The 17,576-nt window shown below is 44.6% G+C and overlaps 1 protein-coding gene across 8 annotated transcripts in view; it reads left to right on the top strand.

The window, feature by feature from the left end:
- Window positions 1-826: 826 nt before the first annotated feature.
- The window catches only part of LOC118385358 (RIMS-binding protein 2-like), a 118,398-nt gene continuing 101,648 nt past the window's right edge, over window positions 827-17,576 (top strand). For 7 of the 8 annotated variants that reach the window (XM_052521295.1, XM_052521290.1, XM_052521287.1 and 4 more), the window contains exons 1-2: window positions 827-944; window positions 5,318-5,506. In XM_052521295.1, the coding sequence (XP_052377255.1) occupies window positions 5,378-5,506 (129 nt within the window). In that variant the 5' untranslated portion in view covers window positions 827-944; window positions 5,318-5,377. Of the gene's footprint in view, window positions 945-5,317; window positions 5,507-6,786; window positions 7,130-17,576 lie in introns of those variants that run through there. The other variant, XM_052521293.1, reaches the window with a different exon arrangement.

Raw genomic sequence — 17,576 nt, 5'->3', positions numbered from 1 at the left:
AAAGATCCCACCTCGTTAGACCTATTCTCATCCTATATCCTTGTAATTTTAAGGTGTGGAAACTTTCTGCTTTCAATAGGACATGGTGTTATGAACAACAATTGCAAGTCCTACTTGTTCCAGTGTTTTGTACTGAATGTTGTTACAGCCCATGTCTATACTTTTGATATTGTAGAATATGTCAGTATGGATCACGATGACTATCTTTGACTATTTTATTTTTACCTTTATTTTACCGTTATTTTCAATGACGGCCTGGGAACAGTGGGTTAACTGCCTGTTCAGGGGCAGAACGACAGATTTGTACCTTGTCAGCTCGGGGGTTTGAACTCGCAACCTTCCGGTTACTATTCCAACGCTCTAACCACTAGGCTACGCTGCCGCCCCTATGACCTGAAGCCTCATGAGTTATGGTGATACCGGCATGGGGCAGTTTCTCTACCGGCTACGATCACAGGTGAAATTCCCCTCTAGTCACAGTTTTCCTTTTTTCATTTTCTCATGCCTCTCTTCTGCTCCTGCTGTATATGTGCCATATGGCCACACAGCAAGCAGCTCCGGGTACAACAAGGCTGGGATGAGAAAGACAACACATTGGGCTGTGTTTCAAGAATACAGATCTAATGAGAATCTCCTGCATTAGCACGTACCAACACACACCATAGGAACCATGGAAACAACTGAACCTGCTGTGTTATCTCTGGAGGCACGACACATTCAGACATGCAAATATTCACTCATTTGTATTTAGCTGGATACACGCAGTGATCTGCACACTACATCCTCTTACATTTTCCTTTTCTGCCACACCGCTGCCTTTATTACATGACTAAGGAGGACCAGACCAACTGATATCAAAAGAATACACTGCCAAGGAATGTCGGGTCATCTGCAGCAAAGAAGGGAGGAGAGAGTATAGTGAAAAATAGTTGATTACCACTGAGGTAAGACAATTTGAAAAAACATGGGAATCCATCCTCTGAGGTAATTATTTGTATGTCTATACTGAACAAAAAATATACACGTAAAGTATTAGTATTACATTTTTCAAAAGCTTATTGCTCACATTTTGTGCACAAATTAGTGAGCATTTTTCCTTTGCCAAGATAATCCATCCACCTGACAGGTGTGGCATATCAAGGAGACGATTTAACAGCATGATCATTACACAGTTGCACCTTCTGCTGGGGACAATAAAAGAGCACTCTAAAATGTGCAGTTTTGCACAATGCCACAGATTTATTTTTAGGGAGTTGTCTACGAGAGAATTGAATGTTAATTTCTCTACCATATGCCACCACTAATGTCATTGTAGAGAATTTGGAATTCTAGCTTTTTTTAACCTTTATTTAACTAGGCAAGTCGGTTAAGAATTTGTTCTTATTTTCAATGACGGCCTAGGAACAGTGGGTTAACTGCCTGTTCTGGCGCAGAACGACAGATTTGTACCTTGTCAGCTCGGGGATTCAATCTTGCAACCTTTCGGTTACTAGTCCAACGCTCTAACCACTAGGCTACGCTGTCCAACTGGCTTCACAAACGCAGACCATGTGTAACCTCACCATTCCAGGACCTCCACATCCTGCTTCTTCACCTGCAGGATCATCTGAGATCAGCCACCTGGACAGCTGATGAAACTGAGGAGTATTTCTGTCTGTAATAAAACCCTTTTGTGGGGAAAAAAATATTCTGATTGGCAGGTCCTGGCTTCCCAGTGGGTGGGCCTATACTCTCACAGGCCCCCCCATGGTTGCGCCAGTCATGTGAAACCCATAGATTAGGGCCAAATTAATTAATTTAAATTGACTGATTGTCTGTAACTCAGGGAAATTGTTGCATGTTGCGTTTATATTTTTTTTCAGTATATTTTACCAACTACATGGAGAACAGTCAACACAAAGTGTACATGAGCATTTATGTACACTACATGACCAAAGGTATGTGGACACCTGCTCAAACATCTCATTCCAAAATCATGGGCATTAATATGGTGTTGGTCCCCCTCTTTGCTGCTATAATAGCCTCTGCTCTTCTGGGAAGGCTTTCCAATAGATGTTGGAACATTACTGCGGGGTCTAGTGAGGTTTGGGCACTGATGTTGGGCGATTAGGCCTGGCTCGCAGTCGGTGTTCCAATTAATCTCAAAGGTGTTTGATGGGGTTGAGGTCAGGGCTCTGTGCAGGCCAGTCAAGTTCTACAACACAAATCTCAACAAACCATTTCTTTATGGACCTTGCTTTGTGCATGGTGGCATTGTCATTCTGAAACAGGAAAGGGCCTTCCCCAAACTGTTGCCACAAAGTTTGAAGCACAGAATTGTTTAGAATGTCATTGTATGCTGTAGTGTTAAGATTTCCCTTCACTGGAACTAAGGGGCCTAGCCCGAAACACTATTCCTCCTCCACAAAACTTTACAGTTTGCTCTATGCATTGGGGTAGGTAGTGTTCTTCTGGCATCCGACAAACCAAGATTTGTCCGTAGGACTGCCAGATGAAGCGTCACTCCAGAGAACATATTTCCACTGCCGCAATGGTGGTGAGCTTTACACCATTTCAGCTGACGCTTGACATTGCGCATGTTGATATTAAGCTTGTGTGCGGCTGTTTGGCCATGGAAACCCATTTCATGAAGCTCCCGACGAACAGTTATTGTGCTGACTGTGCTTCCAGAGGCAGTTTAGAAGTCGGTAGTGAGTTTTGCAATTGAGGACATACGATTTTTACATGCTCCAGCAATTGGTGGTCCGGTTCTGTAAGTTTATGTGGCCTACCACTTTGTGGCTGAGCCGTTGTTGCACCTAGACATTTCCACTTGACAATAACAACACTTACAGTTAACCGGGGCAGCTCTAGCAGGCCACAAATTTGACGAAATGACTTGTTGTACCGGTGGCATCCTATGACGGTGCCACGTTGAAACTCACTGAGCTCTAGTGCCAATGTTTGTCAATGGAGATTGCATGGCATTGTGCTCGATTTTATACTCCTGTCAGCGGTAGGGTAGCCTCGTTGGTTAGAGCATTGGACAAGTAACCGAAAGGTTGCAAGTTCAAATCCACGAGCTGACAAGGTATAAATCTGTTGTTCTGCCCCCGTACAGGCAGTTAACTCACTGTTCCTAGGCCGTCATTGAAAATAAGAATTTGTTCTTAACTGACTTGCCTAGTTAAATAAAGGTAATAAAAAATTAAAATGGTGTGGCTGAAATAGACAAATCTACTAATTTGAAGGGGTGACCACATGCTTTTGTATATGTGGTGTATGTATGAACATCATTGCTTTTCCATTCTTATTATCTAAATTTAGAATCAAAATATACATGACTCAGGGGTAGGTATCATTGTTTTTTCTATTTTGTGAAAATCCTGCCTATAAATAACAACACAAGTGCTAATTGGTGGGTTGTGAGGGGGCAAGGGGTGAGTTGCTGTGGGGACATTCATTTCTCATGCCTACAACAATAGACCATGGTCGTGTTCAGCAGGCATAACATGGGGACTAATTTGAAATGTAATGAGGTACGCATTTAATTTCCTGCCGTTTGAAAACAACCCAGAGCTCTCGGTTTCTTCTTCTCCCTGCAGCAATACAAAAGCTCTCCAAGGTGAGTCATTAAGAAGCTGTGAGGTGTGTATGAATTTGCGTGCATGCACGAGTGTGCAGTGTGTGTGTGTGCGTGCGTGCAGGTTCAAGGTTTAAAGGGAAGGCAGTCTGCTTTGGTTTGGGATAACAGGACAGCTCTCCTCTAAGGCACCTTTTTTTTAAAGCCACAAAATATTGGCATCTATTCTAGGCTAAAGAGTCAAATGATAGAATGTCATTATTCAGTGAGAAATTAGAACATGGAAATGTTCAAAATGACTAATGGGGTGAATGCATAGACTGATGTTTGCTTTTTCACCAGGTAGGTTAAAGCCCTGCTGTAAGAAACCCCAGCAGCTGGAGAGAAAAAAAAGTTAATGGGAACGTCTGAGGATGTGAATGTGTATGAATAAGAGCAGTATTTCAGTGTTATCTGTGCAATCAATCGAAGTTAGGACCTGGAATTAAAATTCTCAGAAATTGTGACACCATGTTGCCATATAGTGTTGTCCTTGTGGTAGTGGGAATAAAGGTGCTGACCACAATACATACAGTACTTTAGCATTTAGGCAGATAAATTACATTTCGAACAGCTATTATCAACAATAAAATAAACCATTATTTTGAGATTAAGCCAAGGAGCATCTGAGTACTGATTATATAAAACCTGCGTGAGAATATTCCATATCATCATGTTTCCTGGGGTTTTTGTAGCCTAATCTGTATAATTCTCCCCGGGATCTAAGCAGTATTAGAGTTGTGCCTAAGAACAACCCTTAGCCATGGTATACTTAAGCAATAAGGCACGAGGAGGTGTGGTATACAACCCTGAGCCGTGGTAAATTGCCCACATACCACAACCCCCCAAGCTGCCTTATTGCTATTATTATATACCAACGTAATTAATGGTCATTATAAACCGGATGGTTCAAGCCCTGAATGCTGATTGGTTGAAAGCCATGGTATATCAGACCGTATACAGTGGGTATAACAAAACATGCATTTTTACTGCTCTAATTATGTTGGTAACCAGTATATAATAGCAGTAAGACACCTCTGGGGTTTGTGGTATATGGCTAATACAACACGGCTAAGGGCTGTGTCCAGGCACTCTGCAGTATATTGGCAATATACCACACCTCGTGTCTTATTGCTTAAATATACCACACTCCCTCGGGCCTAATTGCTTATTTAACCCCCTTAACCCCATCAGTCACCATACAATTGTGTTTGAGATGGCTAATGACAGTGAGTGGATGGAAGGAGGAGGACAGGTGCAGAGCAGAGGTATGGAGAGGAAGATTTAGTTGTGGCTGATAAAAGCTGACCTGGCTCCAGCGGTCCTCCTGTCATTGTAGTGCTGTGATACAATAATCCCCCTGCTCCCTCTTATGTAACGGACTGGAGAACACATTAATAATCCCTCTGTCTCTGTACACACACACACACACACATGCATACACAGTCAGTCAGTCAGTCAATGAGTGGGCGCAGCGAGCAGCAGAAGCGGCCTGTTGTGGGGATAGCCAGGGAGCTCTGGATGCATGGCAGCAGCACTGGTAAACTATGGACAGGTATCTGTGTTACAGGGAGGTGAAAGGCTTGAGGATGAAGCCGTATTGTGTTTGTAATGTGAGCACAGTGTGCATATGTGTGAGCATGAGTATGTTTTTAAGTACACAAAGTCTAAATGTGTAGTGTGTCTGTGCGTGCGTGTTTATTTATTTTTTTACAGCATCCATCTCTGTCTCTTTGTGATTGACGATGTGGGTGTGCGCCAGACTGTCAGGACATCATGCGAGGTCACAGGTCAAGTGACATTGAGGAGCTTCTGAGACAGTCTCACTCAGAGCTGCTGTGGATCCAGAGACAGCTGTCAATCATCGCTGCCAGGAACTCCCATCACCTGCAGGTCCAAGGGAAGGTAAGGTTCCACACACGTGAGCTCACTTTTGGCCTTCTGACCTTGCTTGCTTGATCTTTTATGTTACCTTTTCTGTATAAACCAAATTGTATGCATATCCTTGTTAAAGGTCCATCTGTTCATATGTTGTACTATAAATCAATTGTCAATGTGTCCAGGAGAGGACAGCATAGTTCTCTGAAAACACCAATGACTCTATGATAAAAAGCAAGTGTCTGGATTCACCAATCAGAGGAAGAAAAAGGTGAAATCCATGTTGACGTGTTATTAGTATCTTTAGTGGGTGTGGCCAGAATGTCTTGTCAAATGGCACCTTGCTTCCTCAGACTCATTTACATTTTGAAGGGAGTGGTTGGATTTTGGCTGTCCAATCCCACCTAGGTTTTGCATTGTGCCTGAAAACCAATTGGCTTATAAAGAACTGTATCTAAGGACAGAGAGAAAGAGCGAGAGAGGGAGATAGTGTGTACACTCAAAGCAGTTGGTGTTGCTAGGCAACATAATGGAGGAGATTGAGTTTTTTCCTCTCCCTCTCCATCCCTGTACATAGAGATCTGCTAACCAATACCTGCAGCTGTTATTTTGTAATCTCCCTAAAAACACCACTGCTTTTAGAGGTATGATCTGGGATTGGGGAGGGCTGAGAGGGCACTGATGCTTATTGGTCTGTCAATGTGACAGTTAGTTTTGATTGGTCTGTCCTGGGGGGTTTGGTTTTTCCATTGGTCCTTGTCCTCCAGTACTTTAGTATAAGTGTCTTTTAGAGGTTACGTAGCAGTTAAGAAAATAAATGCATAAAGGAATCAAGATTAAAAAGTGAGGGATGTATGTCAGTGTTTGAATGGGAGGGGAGAAAGGATGATGAATCATGGCTAAGAGGATTGAAAAAGGAGCATTGAGCAAGGTTACGTGTACCAGGGGAGGAATCCATTGACGCAGTGGGCTCAGGTCATGCATTTCTCTGTTTTAGAAAGAGAGAGAGAGATGGTGAGAGCGAGACGGGTGTGAGGGCTGCTCAGGGACGGCTGCAGGTAGGAGAGATGCGTGTAAAGGAAACGCTCATCCATGATGCAATCATTTACACAGGCCAATGATATGAATGCTCACACACTTCAGTGGGTTTGTGTCTGTGAATTCTTGTGACTGGGATGAAGAGGAGGGATGTGGACTGCACTGAGCATGTGCGTGCATCTGTGAGAGAGGGAAGGGAGCGAGAGATGGAGAAGTAGAGTAGGTGAGGGAGGGAGGGAGATAGTGAGTGTCGTGGTAGAGAACCTGAGAGAGCTACTAAGCAGGAGAGAGCGCGAGAGAGAGCGGGAACACAAGCAAGTGACAGAAATGGTGTGTGTGTTAGAGAGCACTAGTGTGTATCTGACTCTCGGAGGGTGTGTTGTTGCTTGAGTTTTCCTCTGAGAGGGCTGAGAGGCTCTCTCACTGTCTGTCTTTTGGCTCTCCGTTCGGCTACAAGCTGCAGACTGGACCAACCATTAAGCCTGCGGAACGCTCACGCTGCACACACTCGTAGGCACACACACACACACACCACTGGGGTGTCAGCCCTGCCAGCCGGTGATGAGAGGGAGGATACAGTCGTTTTGACACAAAGGGGGAACTGCCTTTGAGGTATGGAGCTTTTTTACCCTCTGCACCACTAGTGTTGTGCCACTGTCTCAGCGGGAATTGTTATTGCCATATTTCTTAGCAAAATGCAGCATACACATTTCTGAAAAAGCATAGGCCTATACATGCTTGGTTACACTAAACACACACGCACACACACAAATCAGAATCAAAATGTATTGGTCACATATTTTGCAGATTTTATCGCAGGCACAGCGAAATGCTTATGTTTCTAACGCCAACAGTGCATTTATACATAACAGTACAAAACAATACACAAAACTCTGAAAAATAAATGAACTAAGAAATATCAGCACGGGTAATGTCAGAGTCCGGAATATAAATATATACAGTATGTACACTGTACACAAATAAATATGTGGACACCCCTTCAAATTAGGGGATTCGGCTATTTCAGCCACACCCGTTGCTGACAGGTGTATAAAATTGAACACACAGCCATGCAATCTCCATAGACAACTATTGGCAGTAGAATGGTACTGAAGAGCTCAGTGACTTTCAACGTGGCACCGTCATAGGATGCCACCTTTCCAACAAGTCAGCTAGTCAAATTTCTGCCCCGGTCAACTGTAAGTGCTGCTATTGTGAAGTGGAAACGTCTAGGAGCAACAACGGCTCAGCCGCGAAGTGGTAGGCCACACAGGCACACAGAACGGGACCGCCGAGTGCAGAAGCACCTAGCGCGTAAAAATCGTCTGTCGTCAGTTGCAACACTCACTACAGAGTTCCAAACTTCCTCTGGAAGCAATGTCGGCACAAGAACTGTTCGTAGGGAGCTTCATGAAATGGGTTTCCATGGCTGAGCAGCCGCACACAAGCCTAAAATCACCATGCGCAATGCCAAGTGTTGGCTGGAGCGGTGTAAAGCTTGCTGTCATTGGACTCTGAAGCAGTGGAAATGCTTTCTCTCGAGTGATGAATCACGCTTCACCATCTGGCAGTCCGACGGATGAATCTGGGTTTGGCAGATGCCAGAAGAGCGCTACCTGCCTGAATGCATAGTGCCAACTGTAAAGTTTGGTGGAGGCCTCCAGAGTGGCGCAGAGGTCTAAGGCACTGCGTCGCAGTGCTTGAGGCATCACTACAGACCCGGGTTCGATCCCAGGTTGTGTCACAACTGGCCATACCTGGGAGTCCCATAAGGCAGCATACAATTGACCCAGCGTTTACTTGGCTCATTGCGCTCTAGCAGTTGTCAGTCGAACGGTGTTTCCTCAGACACATTGGTGCGGCTGGCTTTTGGGTTAAGTGGGCGGGTGTTAAGAACCGTGGTTTGGTGGGTCATATTTTGGGGGATGCATGACTTGATCTTAGTCTCTCCCGAGCAGCGATGAGACAAGATCGCAATTGGATGTCATGAAATTAGGGAGAAAAAGGGGGTAAAATACAACAATAAAAAAAGTTTGGAGGAGGAATAATGGTCTGGGGCCATTTTTCATTATTCGAGCTAGGCCCCTTAGTTCCAGTGAAGGGAAATCTTAACGCTACAACATACAATGAAATTCTAGAAAGTTGGGTGCTTCTAACTTTGTGGCAACAGTTTGGGGAAGATGGCCCTTTCCTGTTTCAGCATGACAATGCCTCCGTGAACAAAGCGAGGTCCATACAGAAATTGTTTGTCGAGATCGGTGTGGAAGAACTCGACTGACCTGCACAGAGCCCTGATCTCAACCCTATCGAACACCTTTGAGATGAATTGGAACGCGGACTGAGAGCCAGGCCTAATCGCCCAACATCAGGGCCCGACCTCACTAATGCTCTTCCAGCAACGTTCAAACATCTAGTGGAAAGCCTTCCCAGAAATTGTGGAGGCTGTTATAGCAGCAAAGGGGGAACCAACTCCATATTAATGCCCATGATTTTGGAATGAGATGTTCGACAAGCAGGTGTCCACATACTTTTGGTCATGTAGTGTTTATAATGGAGTGTGAAGACAGTATGGCCAGTATATGATTAGAAAAGTTCTGTGCAGCAGTAGTTATATAGGATTAGCCTTGACTAGAATACTGTATATAAACTGGGTAAAACAGTATGTAAACATTATTCAAGTGACCAGTGTTCATTGACTATGTACATAGTTGCACTTGCATCATAAACCAGATGTTATCCGTGACTTCCCTCTTCAATCCACTGAAGAGGAATATATCACGACTAACCAGGTGTATGTGTGCTAGCACGCTTACGTGTGTGTTTGTGATTTGTACACGGTTGCCCATTGACTTGTTTGCGTGGGCGATACTTCTGTGTTGCCGAGAGAGCGACGTGCCTGCTGTGAGCCCCTCCTCAGCTCTACTCAGCTGTTATGAAAACTGCTATGGCTGGGACTGCAGCGGAAACACTCTAGCCTAGGCTGGGCCAGGCTGAGTAGCTACATTAGACAGGACCATGGCTCCATGGAGCTGGGAAGACCTGTGGAGAGCTTGGCTAGGCTACATGCATGGGTCTAAACATGTTAGTCTGTAGGACCGTGCAGGCTTTTGTGCTTCTGTCTAGGGCTAAATGGAGCTAGCCATGGCAGGGCAAGGCAAGGCAATGTGGGGTTTGCCAGTGCCATATGCCATTTAACTGGGTAGGCTGGTGCCAGCAGGACTTGGCATTGGCTGTGGAGTGGGAAGAGTATAGGCTGGGTGAGGCATCCTCATGCCTAGGGAGGTAGGATGGGTGGAACTGGGTCGGTAAAGCAGAGTTGAATATACCTGAGCAGATTTGACCAGGTAAACATATAATTTTTGTCGACGAAGCCATTGAGTGTGCGAGTGTGTGATGACTCAGAGTGAATATCTGTGTGTGGTAGCATGTGACTAGTTGGTATTGCTTTCACAAGATAAGAAATGGAGAGAGAGAACACCCCCACAGGCTGTGTTAGTATAGTAGTGTGTCAAGGTCACAGTGGGTGCTAAAGGTGGCGTTAATTGAGGTTGACATTTAGCACATTGGATGTTGCGGCTAACAGACCTTAGGTTTTTTCCAACTCACTCCATTCCAGTCCATCTGCGCTGAGGTTGGCTTTCGCCGGGTTTCACTTCATTACAACCATGTCCCAAATGGTACACTTATCCCGATATACTGCACTACTTGGGCTCTGGTCAAAAGTAGTGCAATATTGGGAATAGGGTGCCGTTTGGGACACAATCAGACTCATGAATGCCTTGATAGCACTGTAGTTCCTCCAAAATCAACCTCTGCGTGATGGATAGAATAGTTCAGCCTTCTAGCTTCTCATAGGGATGTTGAGAGACTTCCAATTATATTTTGGCTAATTGGTAGACTAGTTATCTCTCTGAAGTAGTTGGGCTAGTGGTAGAATGGCTGCCTGGCGTTGTGTCGAAGCATCTGGCTACATTCACTGCGAGCTAAAAATCATGGTTAGAATATCTGGCTATCTGAATGGTCTTGAAACCTGTTTCTTCCAGCCTGGCTGGCTGGTTTTCTGATTGGGTGTATGACATATTGGTTTCCTTGCCCTGTATGCAGTCTATGGACAAGGTTCGATAGCAACTTTGGTTTTGCTTTGGTTTTGTTGTCCACTGCTTCAAACTTTTTTAGCATTTGTGGCACAAATCCAATGCAAGTTAATGGTACCTATATTTGCATTGTTACACTTAATGTTCAAATCATCCCAAAGTATCTAAAAATGTATTGTGTATGTTACCTGATATGATTTGGATATGAAGCGTGAACATACTTATATAGACATACATTTGAAACAGTGTCCAGGTAAACAAAATCAAAGCATGGGGTGCTGTTGTACCTTGTCCATAGACTGCTTACAAGGTAAGGAAATCAATATATAACTTTGTAATTTGGGTGAACTATCCCTATAACATTTGGGGTGGGGGGGGGGGAATAAACAAAATCACACCTAATAGCAGGAACAGCACCATCTTTGGTCAGAATCTGGTCATATCAGGATGTAGGATGGGACCTAAACATAACAACTTCAATTACTAATTTCTCTGAACAGGGGAAAAAACGATTTTATTTTTATTTCACCTTTATTTAACCAGGTAGGCCAGTCGAGAAGAAGTTCTCATTTACAACTGCGACCTGGCCAAGATAAAGCAAAGCAGTGCGACAAAAACAACAACACAGAGTTACAAATGGGATAAACAAACAAGTCAATAACACAATAGAGAAATCTGTATACAGTGTGTGCAAATTAAGTAAGGAGGTAAGGCAATAAATAGGCCATAGTGGTGAAGTAATTACAATTTAGCTATTTACACTGGAGTGATATAGTTGCGGATGAGGATGTGCAAGTAGAAATACTGGTTTGCAAAAGAGCAGAAAAACAAATATGGGGATGTGGTAGGTAGTTGGTTGGATGGGCTATTTACAGATGAACTGTGCACAGCTGCAGCGATCGGTAAGCTGCTCTGACAGCTGACGCTTAAAGTTAGTGAGGGAGATATGTCTCTAACTTCAGTGATTTTTGCAATTCGTTCCAGTCATTGGCAGCAGAGAACTGGAAAGAAAGGCGGCCAACGAAGTGTTAGCTTTGGGGATGACCAGTGAAATATACCTGCTGGAGTGCGTGCTATGGATGGGTGTTGCTATGGTGACCAGTGAGCTGAGATAAGGCAGAGCTTTTCCTAGCAAAGACTTATAGATGATCTGGAGCCAGTGGGTTTGGTGACGAATATGTAGCGAGGACCAGCCAACAAGAGCATTCAGGTCGCAGTGGTGGGTAGTATATGGGGCTTTGGTGACAAAACGGATGTCACTGTGATAGACTGAATCCAATTTGCTGAGTAGAGTGTTGGAGGCTATTTTGTAAATGACATCGCTGAAGTCAAGGATCGGTAGGATAGTCAGTTTTACGAGGGTATGTTGGGCAGTATGAGTGAAGGATGCTTTGTTGCGAAATAGGAAGTTGATTCTAGATTTAACTGTGGATTGGAGATGCTTAATGTGAGTCTGGAAGGAGAGTTTACAGTCTAGCCAGACACCTAGGTATATATAGATGTCCACATATTCAGAACCGTCCAGAGTAGTGATGCTAGTCGGGCGGGCAGGTGCGGGCAGCTATCGGTTGAAGAGCATGCATTTAATTTTACTAGCATTTAAGAGCAATTGGAGGCCACTGAAGGAGTGTTGTATGGCGTTGAAGATTGTTTGGAGGTTTGTTAACACAGTGTCCGAAGAAGGGCCAGATGTATACAGAATGGTGTCGTCTGCGTAGAGGTGGATCAAAGAAGTGCGACATCATTGATATATACAGAGAAGAGTCGGCCCAAGAATTGAACCCTGTGGCAGCCCCAGAGAGACTGCCAGAGGTCCGGACAACAGGCCTTCCCATTTGACACACTGAACTCTGTCTGAGGAGTAGTTAATGAACCAGGCGAGGCAGTCATTAGAGAAACCAAGGCTGTTGAGTCTGCCGATAAGAATACGGTGATTGACAGAGTCGAAAGCCTTGGTCAGGTCGATGAAGATGGCTGCACAGTACTGTCTTTTATCGTGATGATATTGTTTAGGACCTTGAGTGTCGCTGAGGTGCACCCGTGATCAGCATGGAAACCAGATTGCATAGTGGAGAAAGTAAGGTGGGATTCGAAATGGTTGGTGATCTGTTTGTTCACTTGGCTGTCAAAGACTTTAGAAAGGCAGGGCAAGAGCAGGATGGATATAGGTCTGCAACAGTTTGGTTCTAGAGTATCTCCCCTTTGAAGAGGGGGATGACCGCTGCCGCTTTCCAATCTTTAGGAATCTCAGACGATACGAAAGAGAGTTTGAACAGACTAGTAATAGGGGTTGCAACAATGGCAGTGGATAATTTTAGGAAGAGAGGTTCCAGCTGATTTGTAGGGATCCAGATTTTGCAGCTCTTTCAGAACATCAGCTGTCTGGTTTGGGTGAAGGAGAAGCGGGGGGCTTGGGCCAGTTGCTTCGGGGGGTGCAGAGCTATTGGCCGGGTTTGGGGTAGCCAGGTGAAAAGCATGGCCAGCCGTAGAGAAATGCTTATTGAAATTCTTGATTATCGGGTATTTATCAGTGGTGACAGTGTTTCCAAGTCTCAGTGCAGTGGGCATCTGGGAGGAGGTACTCTTATTCTCCATGGACTTTACGGTGTCCCAAAACTTTTTGGAATTAGCGCTGCAGGATGCTAATTTCTGTTTGAAAAAGCTTTGCTTTCCTAATTGACTGTGTGTATTGGTTCCTGACTTCCCTGAAAGGTTGCATATCGCGGGAACTATTCGATGCTAGTGCAGAACGCCACAGGGTGTTTTTGTGCTGTTCAAGGGATGTCAAATCTGGAGTGAACCAAGGGCTATATCTGTTCTTAGTTCTACATTTTTTGAAAGGGGCATGCTTATTTAAGATTGTGAGAAATGTACTTTTAAAGAATAACCAGGCATCCTCTACTGATGGGATGAGGTCAATATCCTTCCAGGGTAACCGGGCCAGGTTGATTAGAAAGGCCTGCTCGCAGAAGTGTTTTAGGGAGCGTTTGATAGTGATGAGGGTTGGCCGTTTGACCACGGAGGCAGGCAATGAGGCAGTGATCGCTGAGATCTTGGTTGAAAACAGCAGAGGTCAAGTTGGTCAGGATGATATCTATGAGGGTGCCCATGTTTACGGATTTGGGGTTGTACCTAGTAGGTTCCTTGATAATTTGTGTGAGAGGAGTGCATCTAGTTTAGATTGTAGTACGTCCGGGGTGTTAAGCATATCCCAATTTAGGTCACCTAGCAGTACGAACTCTGACGATAGATGGGGGGCACAGCTGGGAGCTGAGGGGGGTCTATAACAAGCGGAAATTGGGACTTATTTCTGGAGAGATGGATCTTTAAAAGTAGAAGCTCAAACTGTTTGGGCATCTACCTGGATAGTATGACAGAACTCTGCAGGCAATCTCTACAGTAGATTGCAATTCCGCCCCCTTTAGCAGTTCTGTCTTGACGGAAAATGTTGTAATTGGGGATGGAAATATCAGACATTTTGGTGGCCTTCCTAGGCCAGGATTCAGGCACAGCTAGGATATCAGGGTTTGTGGAGTGTGCTAAAGCAGTAAAGCAAATTTTGCGATACATGATGTTAACATGTATGAACCCAAGGCTTTTACGGTTGCAGAAGTCAACAAATGAGAGCGCCTGGGGACACACAGGGTCTGGGTTAACCTCTACATCATCAGAGGAACAGAGGAGGAGTAGGATGAGGGTATGGCTAAAGGCTATATGAACTGATCGTTTAGTGCTTTGGGAACATAGAATTAAAGATTTCTGGGCGTTATAGGATAGATTCAGGGCATAGTGTACAGACAAGGGTATGGTAGGGTCCTAGTACAGTGGGGGTAAATCTAGGGATTGTGTGATGATGAGAGAGGTTGCATCTCTGGAGGCACCAGTTAAGCTAGGTGTGGTCTCCGCATGTGTGGGGAGTGGGACAAGGGGGCTATCTGAGGCATGTTGAGCAGGACTAGGGGCTCAGCAGTAAAATAAAACAATGAGAGCTACCCTAAACAGTTTACAAGGTATATGGACAGTAGAAAGAGGCATAAAGCAATCACAGGTGTTGATTGGGAGAGCTAAGACAACAACTGGTGAGACAACAATGGGTAAACAGCTAAGACAACAACAACGGGTACATCGCGATGAATGGGCAGAGATGGTCAGTTATCTACACACAGGGCCTGAGTTCGAGGCAGGGGGCGACAGAATTGGGTCCATGGGTGGCTTTCTTTGGAATCCTTATATCTTACTCATTGTTAGAATTTTGGGAGTCCAAATCAGATGTTATGTACTATATTTATTAAATATTTGAATCCTATCATTTAAAGTGGCCAATTTCAGTGCAGTCAATTAGCTTAATTTCTCAGAGATCAAATACATTGCAACAAAATAATGTTGCTTGAATGCTAATCTTCTTTGTTTATAACTACAGAAACCATTTTAGAACAATCTGAGATTGGGGGTGTCATGGCTTGCTGAAAAGACATGGAACGACCCTCTCTCTGGTCTTAATGGCTTGTGAATCAGATGTCTCGCGAATGTGTCCATCTGCCACTGTTCTGCTATATGAGCTGGTTGGCTTATCCGCAGGTTTGTCTGGCTGGCTTCCTGCCTGGTTTCCTGGTTGGTGTTGTGGCTGTTGGTCTATCTGTCAGAGGGGCTGTTGTGTGTGGGTACCAGCTGGATGGTTGACAAACAGTCTTCCAATGGTAAGTGTTAGTGATTTGCACAGCAGCGTGTGTGTATGTCAGGATTAGGAAATCCTCCCCTGGATGGTTCAGTTTAAGATCCCAAACACATTCATATCCTAGGAATTATATAACAAATAGCCCAAATAAAACACACACCTGTGGTCTTGGCTCTCGGTGTTTTCGTGACTTGGTTCATGTGGTTGGAAGACCTTCTGATCAGAGGTCACTGAGGGACCAAAGCTATTTATCTGAAAAGCTTTTAGGGAGACTAAATGGATATTCTGACAAGCTTGTCTTTCAGACACATTTTTCTCATTATACACTATGGTCATTAAACATTTCAAAGAGAAAGATGTATCACAGAAGAGTGGGCATGAAACAGAACAGGAAGACAGAGCCATTACATCGTACAGGGAGGCTTTCAAAGTAGTGCTCTACAGGTTGCTTTTGTCTAGGTGGATACGTTGCTTTTTATATCTCTAGATATTGGAGTGCCTGAGCCGGCTAAGTGCCTCGCTTAGGGGCTCAACAGGAGCACTACACCTCACTAGGGATTTCAAACTGCAGCTGACCAACTTTCAGCCCTATATCATTCCCCCATAATGCTTTGTGAGAGGCCTGGATGTCTTTTCGGCCCGGCCGGCCCTCTCCCTTTTTCCTTCCACAGAGCTGTGTGGGGTGAACGGGTCTGAGGGATATATCTGTTTGCTCATCAACTACCATTCACACACACACACACACACACACACACACACACACACACACACACACACACACACACACACACACACACACACACACACACACACCCTGAGGGGGTGGAGTGTTTAGACAGAGTCATGGGGGAGACGTGTCCACTGGAGCGTGGCTAATTTCAGCAGACAGGGACAGAGGCAGCATTAGTGTTCCCTTGAGTCAGCTGTCCCGTCAAACTGCCCTGGATCCCTAGTTCCAGGCAGCCACAGCCACAACCCTATCCCCTCCCTGCTGTATGACAGTTCCTGGGGAGGACCTATGCTTGGGCACACATGTCATCATGTGAGACTGGCAATTATGAAATCATCTCATCTCCTATGTCTTCCTGTACAGTTGTCTTACAGAAATAATATGCACTGTAGCACTGGGGGATGCTAAAAATGTCCATTTGGGGTATGGCATGTATTATGTCCTTGGTTTAAGGGATGGCACCCTTTGCTCTTGGGCAATGGGGTCTCCTTAGACCAGATGGAGTTTGTCACTCTGTATTAGTGGCCCTCTAAATCTAGAACACCCCCACCCTGTTTTTTTCCCCCAAGTTGTCTCCCATTCAAATACTGACCAGACCCAAGCCTATTCAGCTTCCTCTTTCAAAAGCCTGCATGGAGATTCAGGATAAGACTGCTGGCTAGCGTATACAGTGCCTTGCGAAAGTATTCGGCCCCCTTGAACTTTGCGACCTTTTGCCACATTTCAGGCTTCAAACATAATGATATAAAACTGCGTTTTTTTGTAAAGAATCAACAACAAGTGGGACACAATCATGAAGTGGAACGACATTTATTGGATATTTCAAACTTTTTTAACAAATCAAAAACTGAAAAATTGGGAGTGCAAAATGATTCAGCCCCCTTAAGTTCATACTTTGTAGCGCCACCTTTTGCTGCGATTACAGCTGTAAGTCGCTTGGGGTATGTCTCTATCAGTTTTGCACATCGAGAGACTGAACATTTTTTCCCATTCCTCCTTGCAAAACAGCTCGAGCTCAGTGAGGTTGGATGGAGAGCATTTGTGAACAGCAGTTTTCAGTTCTTTCCACAGATTCTCGATTGGATTCAGGTCTGGACTTTGACTTGGCCATTCTAACACCTGGATATGTTTATTTTTTAACCATTCCATTGTAGATTTTGCTTTATGTTTTGGATCATTGTCTTGTTGGAAGACAAATCTCCATCCCAGTCTCAGGTCTTTTGCAGACTCCATCAGGTTTTCTTCCAGAATGGTCCTGTATTTGGCTCCATCCATCTTCCCATCAATTTTAACCATCTTCCCTGTCCCTGCTGAAGAAAAGCAGGCCCAAACCACGATGCTGCCACCACCATGTTTGACAGTGGGGATGGTGTGTTCATGGTGATGAGCTGTGTTGCTTTTTACGCCAAACATAATGTTTTGCATTGTTGCCAAAAAGTTCAATTTTGGCTTCATCTGACCAGAGCACCTTCTTCCACATGTTTGGTGTGTCTCCCAGGTGGCTTGTGGCAAACTTTAAACAAGAAATGGCTTTCTTCTTGCCACTCTTCCATAAAGGCC

This window comes from Oncorhynchus keta, chromosome 6, assembly GCF_023373465.1.
Source record: "Oncorhynchus keta strain PuntledgeMale-10-30-2019 chromosome 6, Oket_V2, whole genome shotgun sequence".
NCBI lineage: Eukaryota > Metazoa > Chordata > Actinopteri > Salmoniformes > Salmonidae > Oncorhynchus > Oncorhynchus keta.
This window is presented reverse-complemented; position numbering and strand designations above follow the sequence as displayed.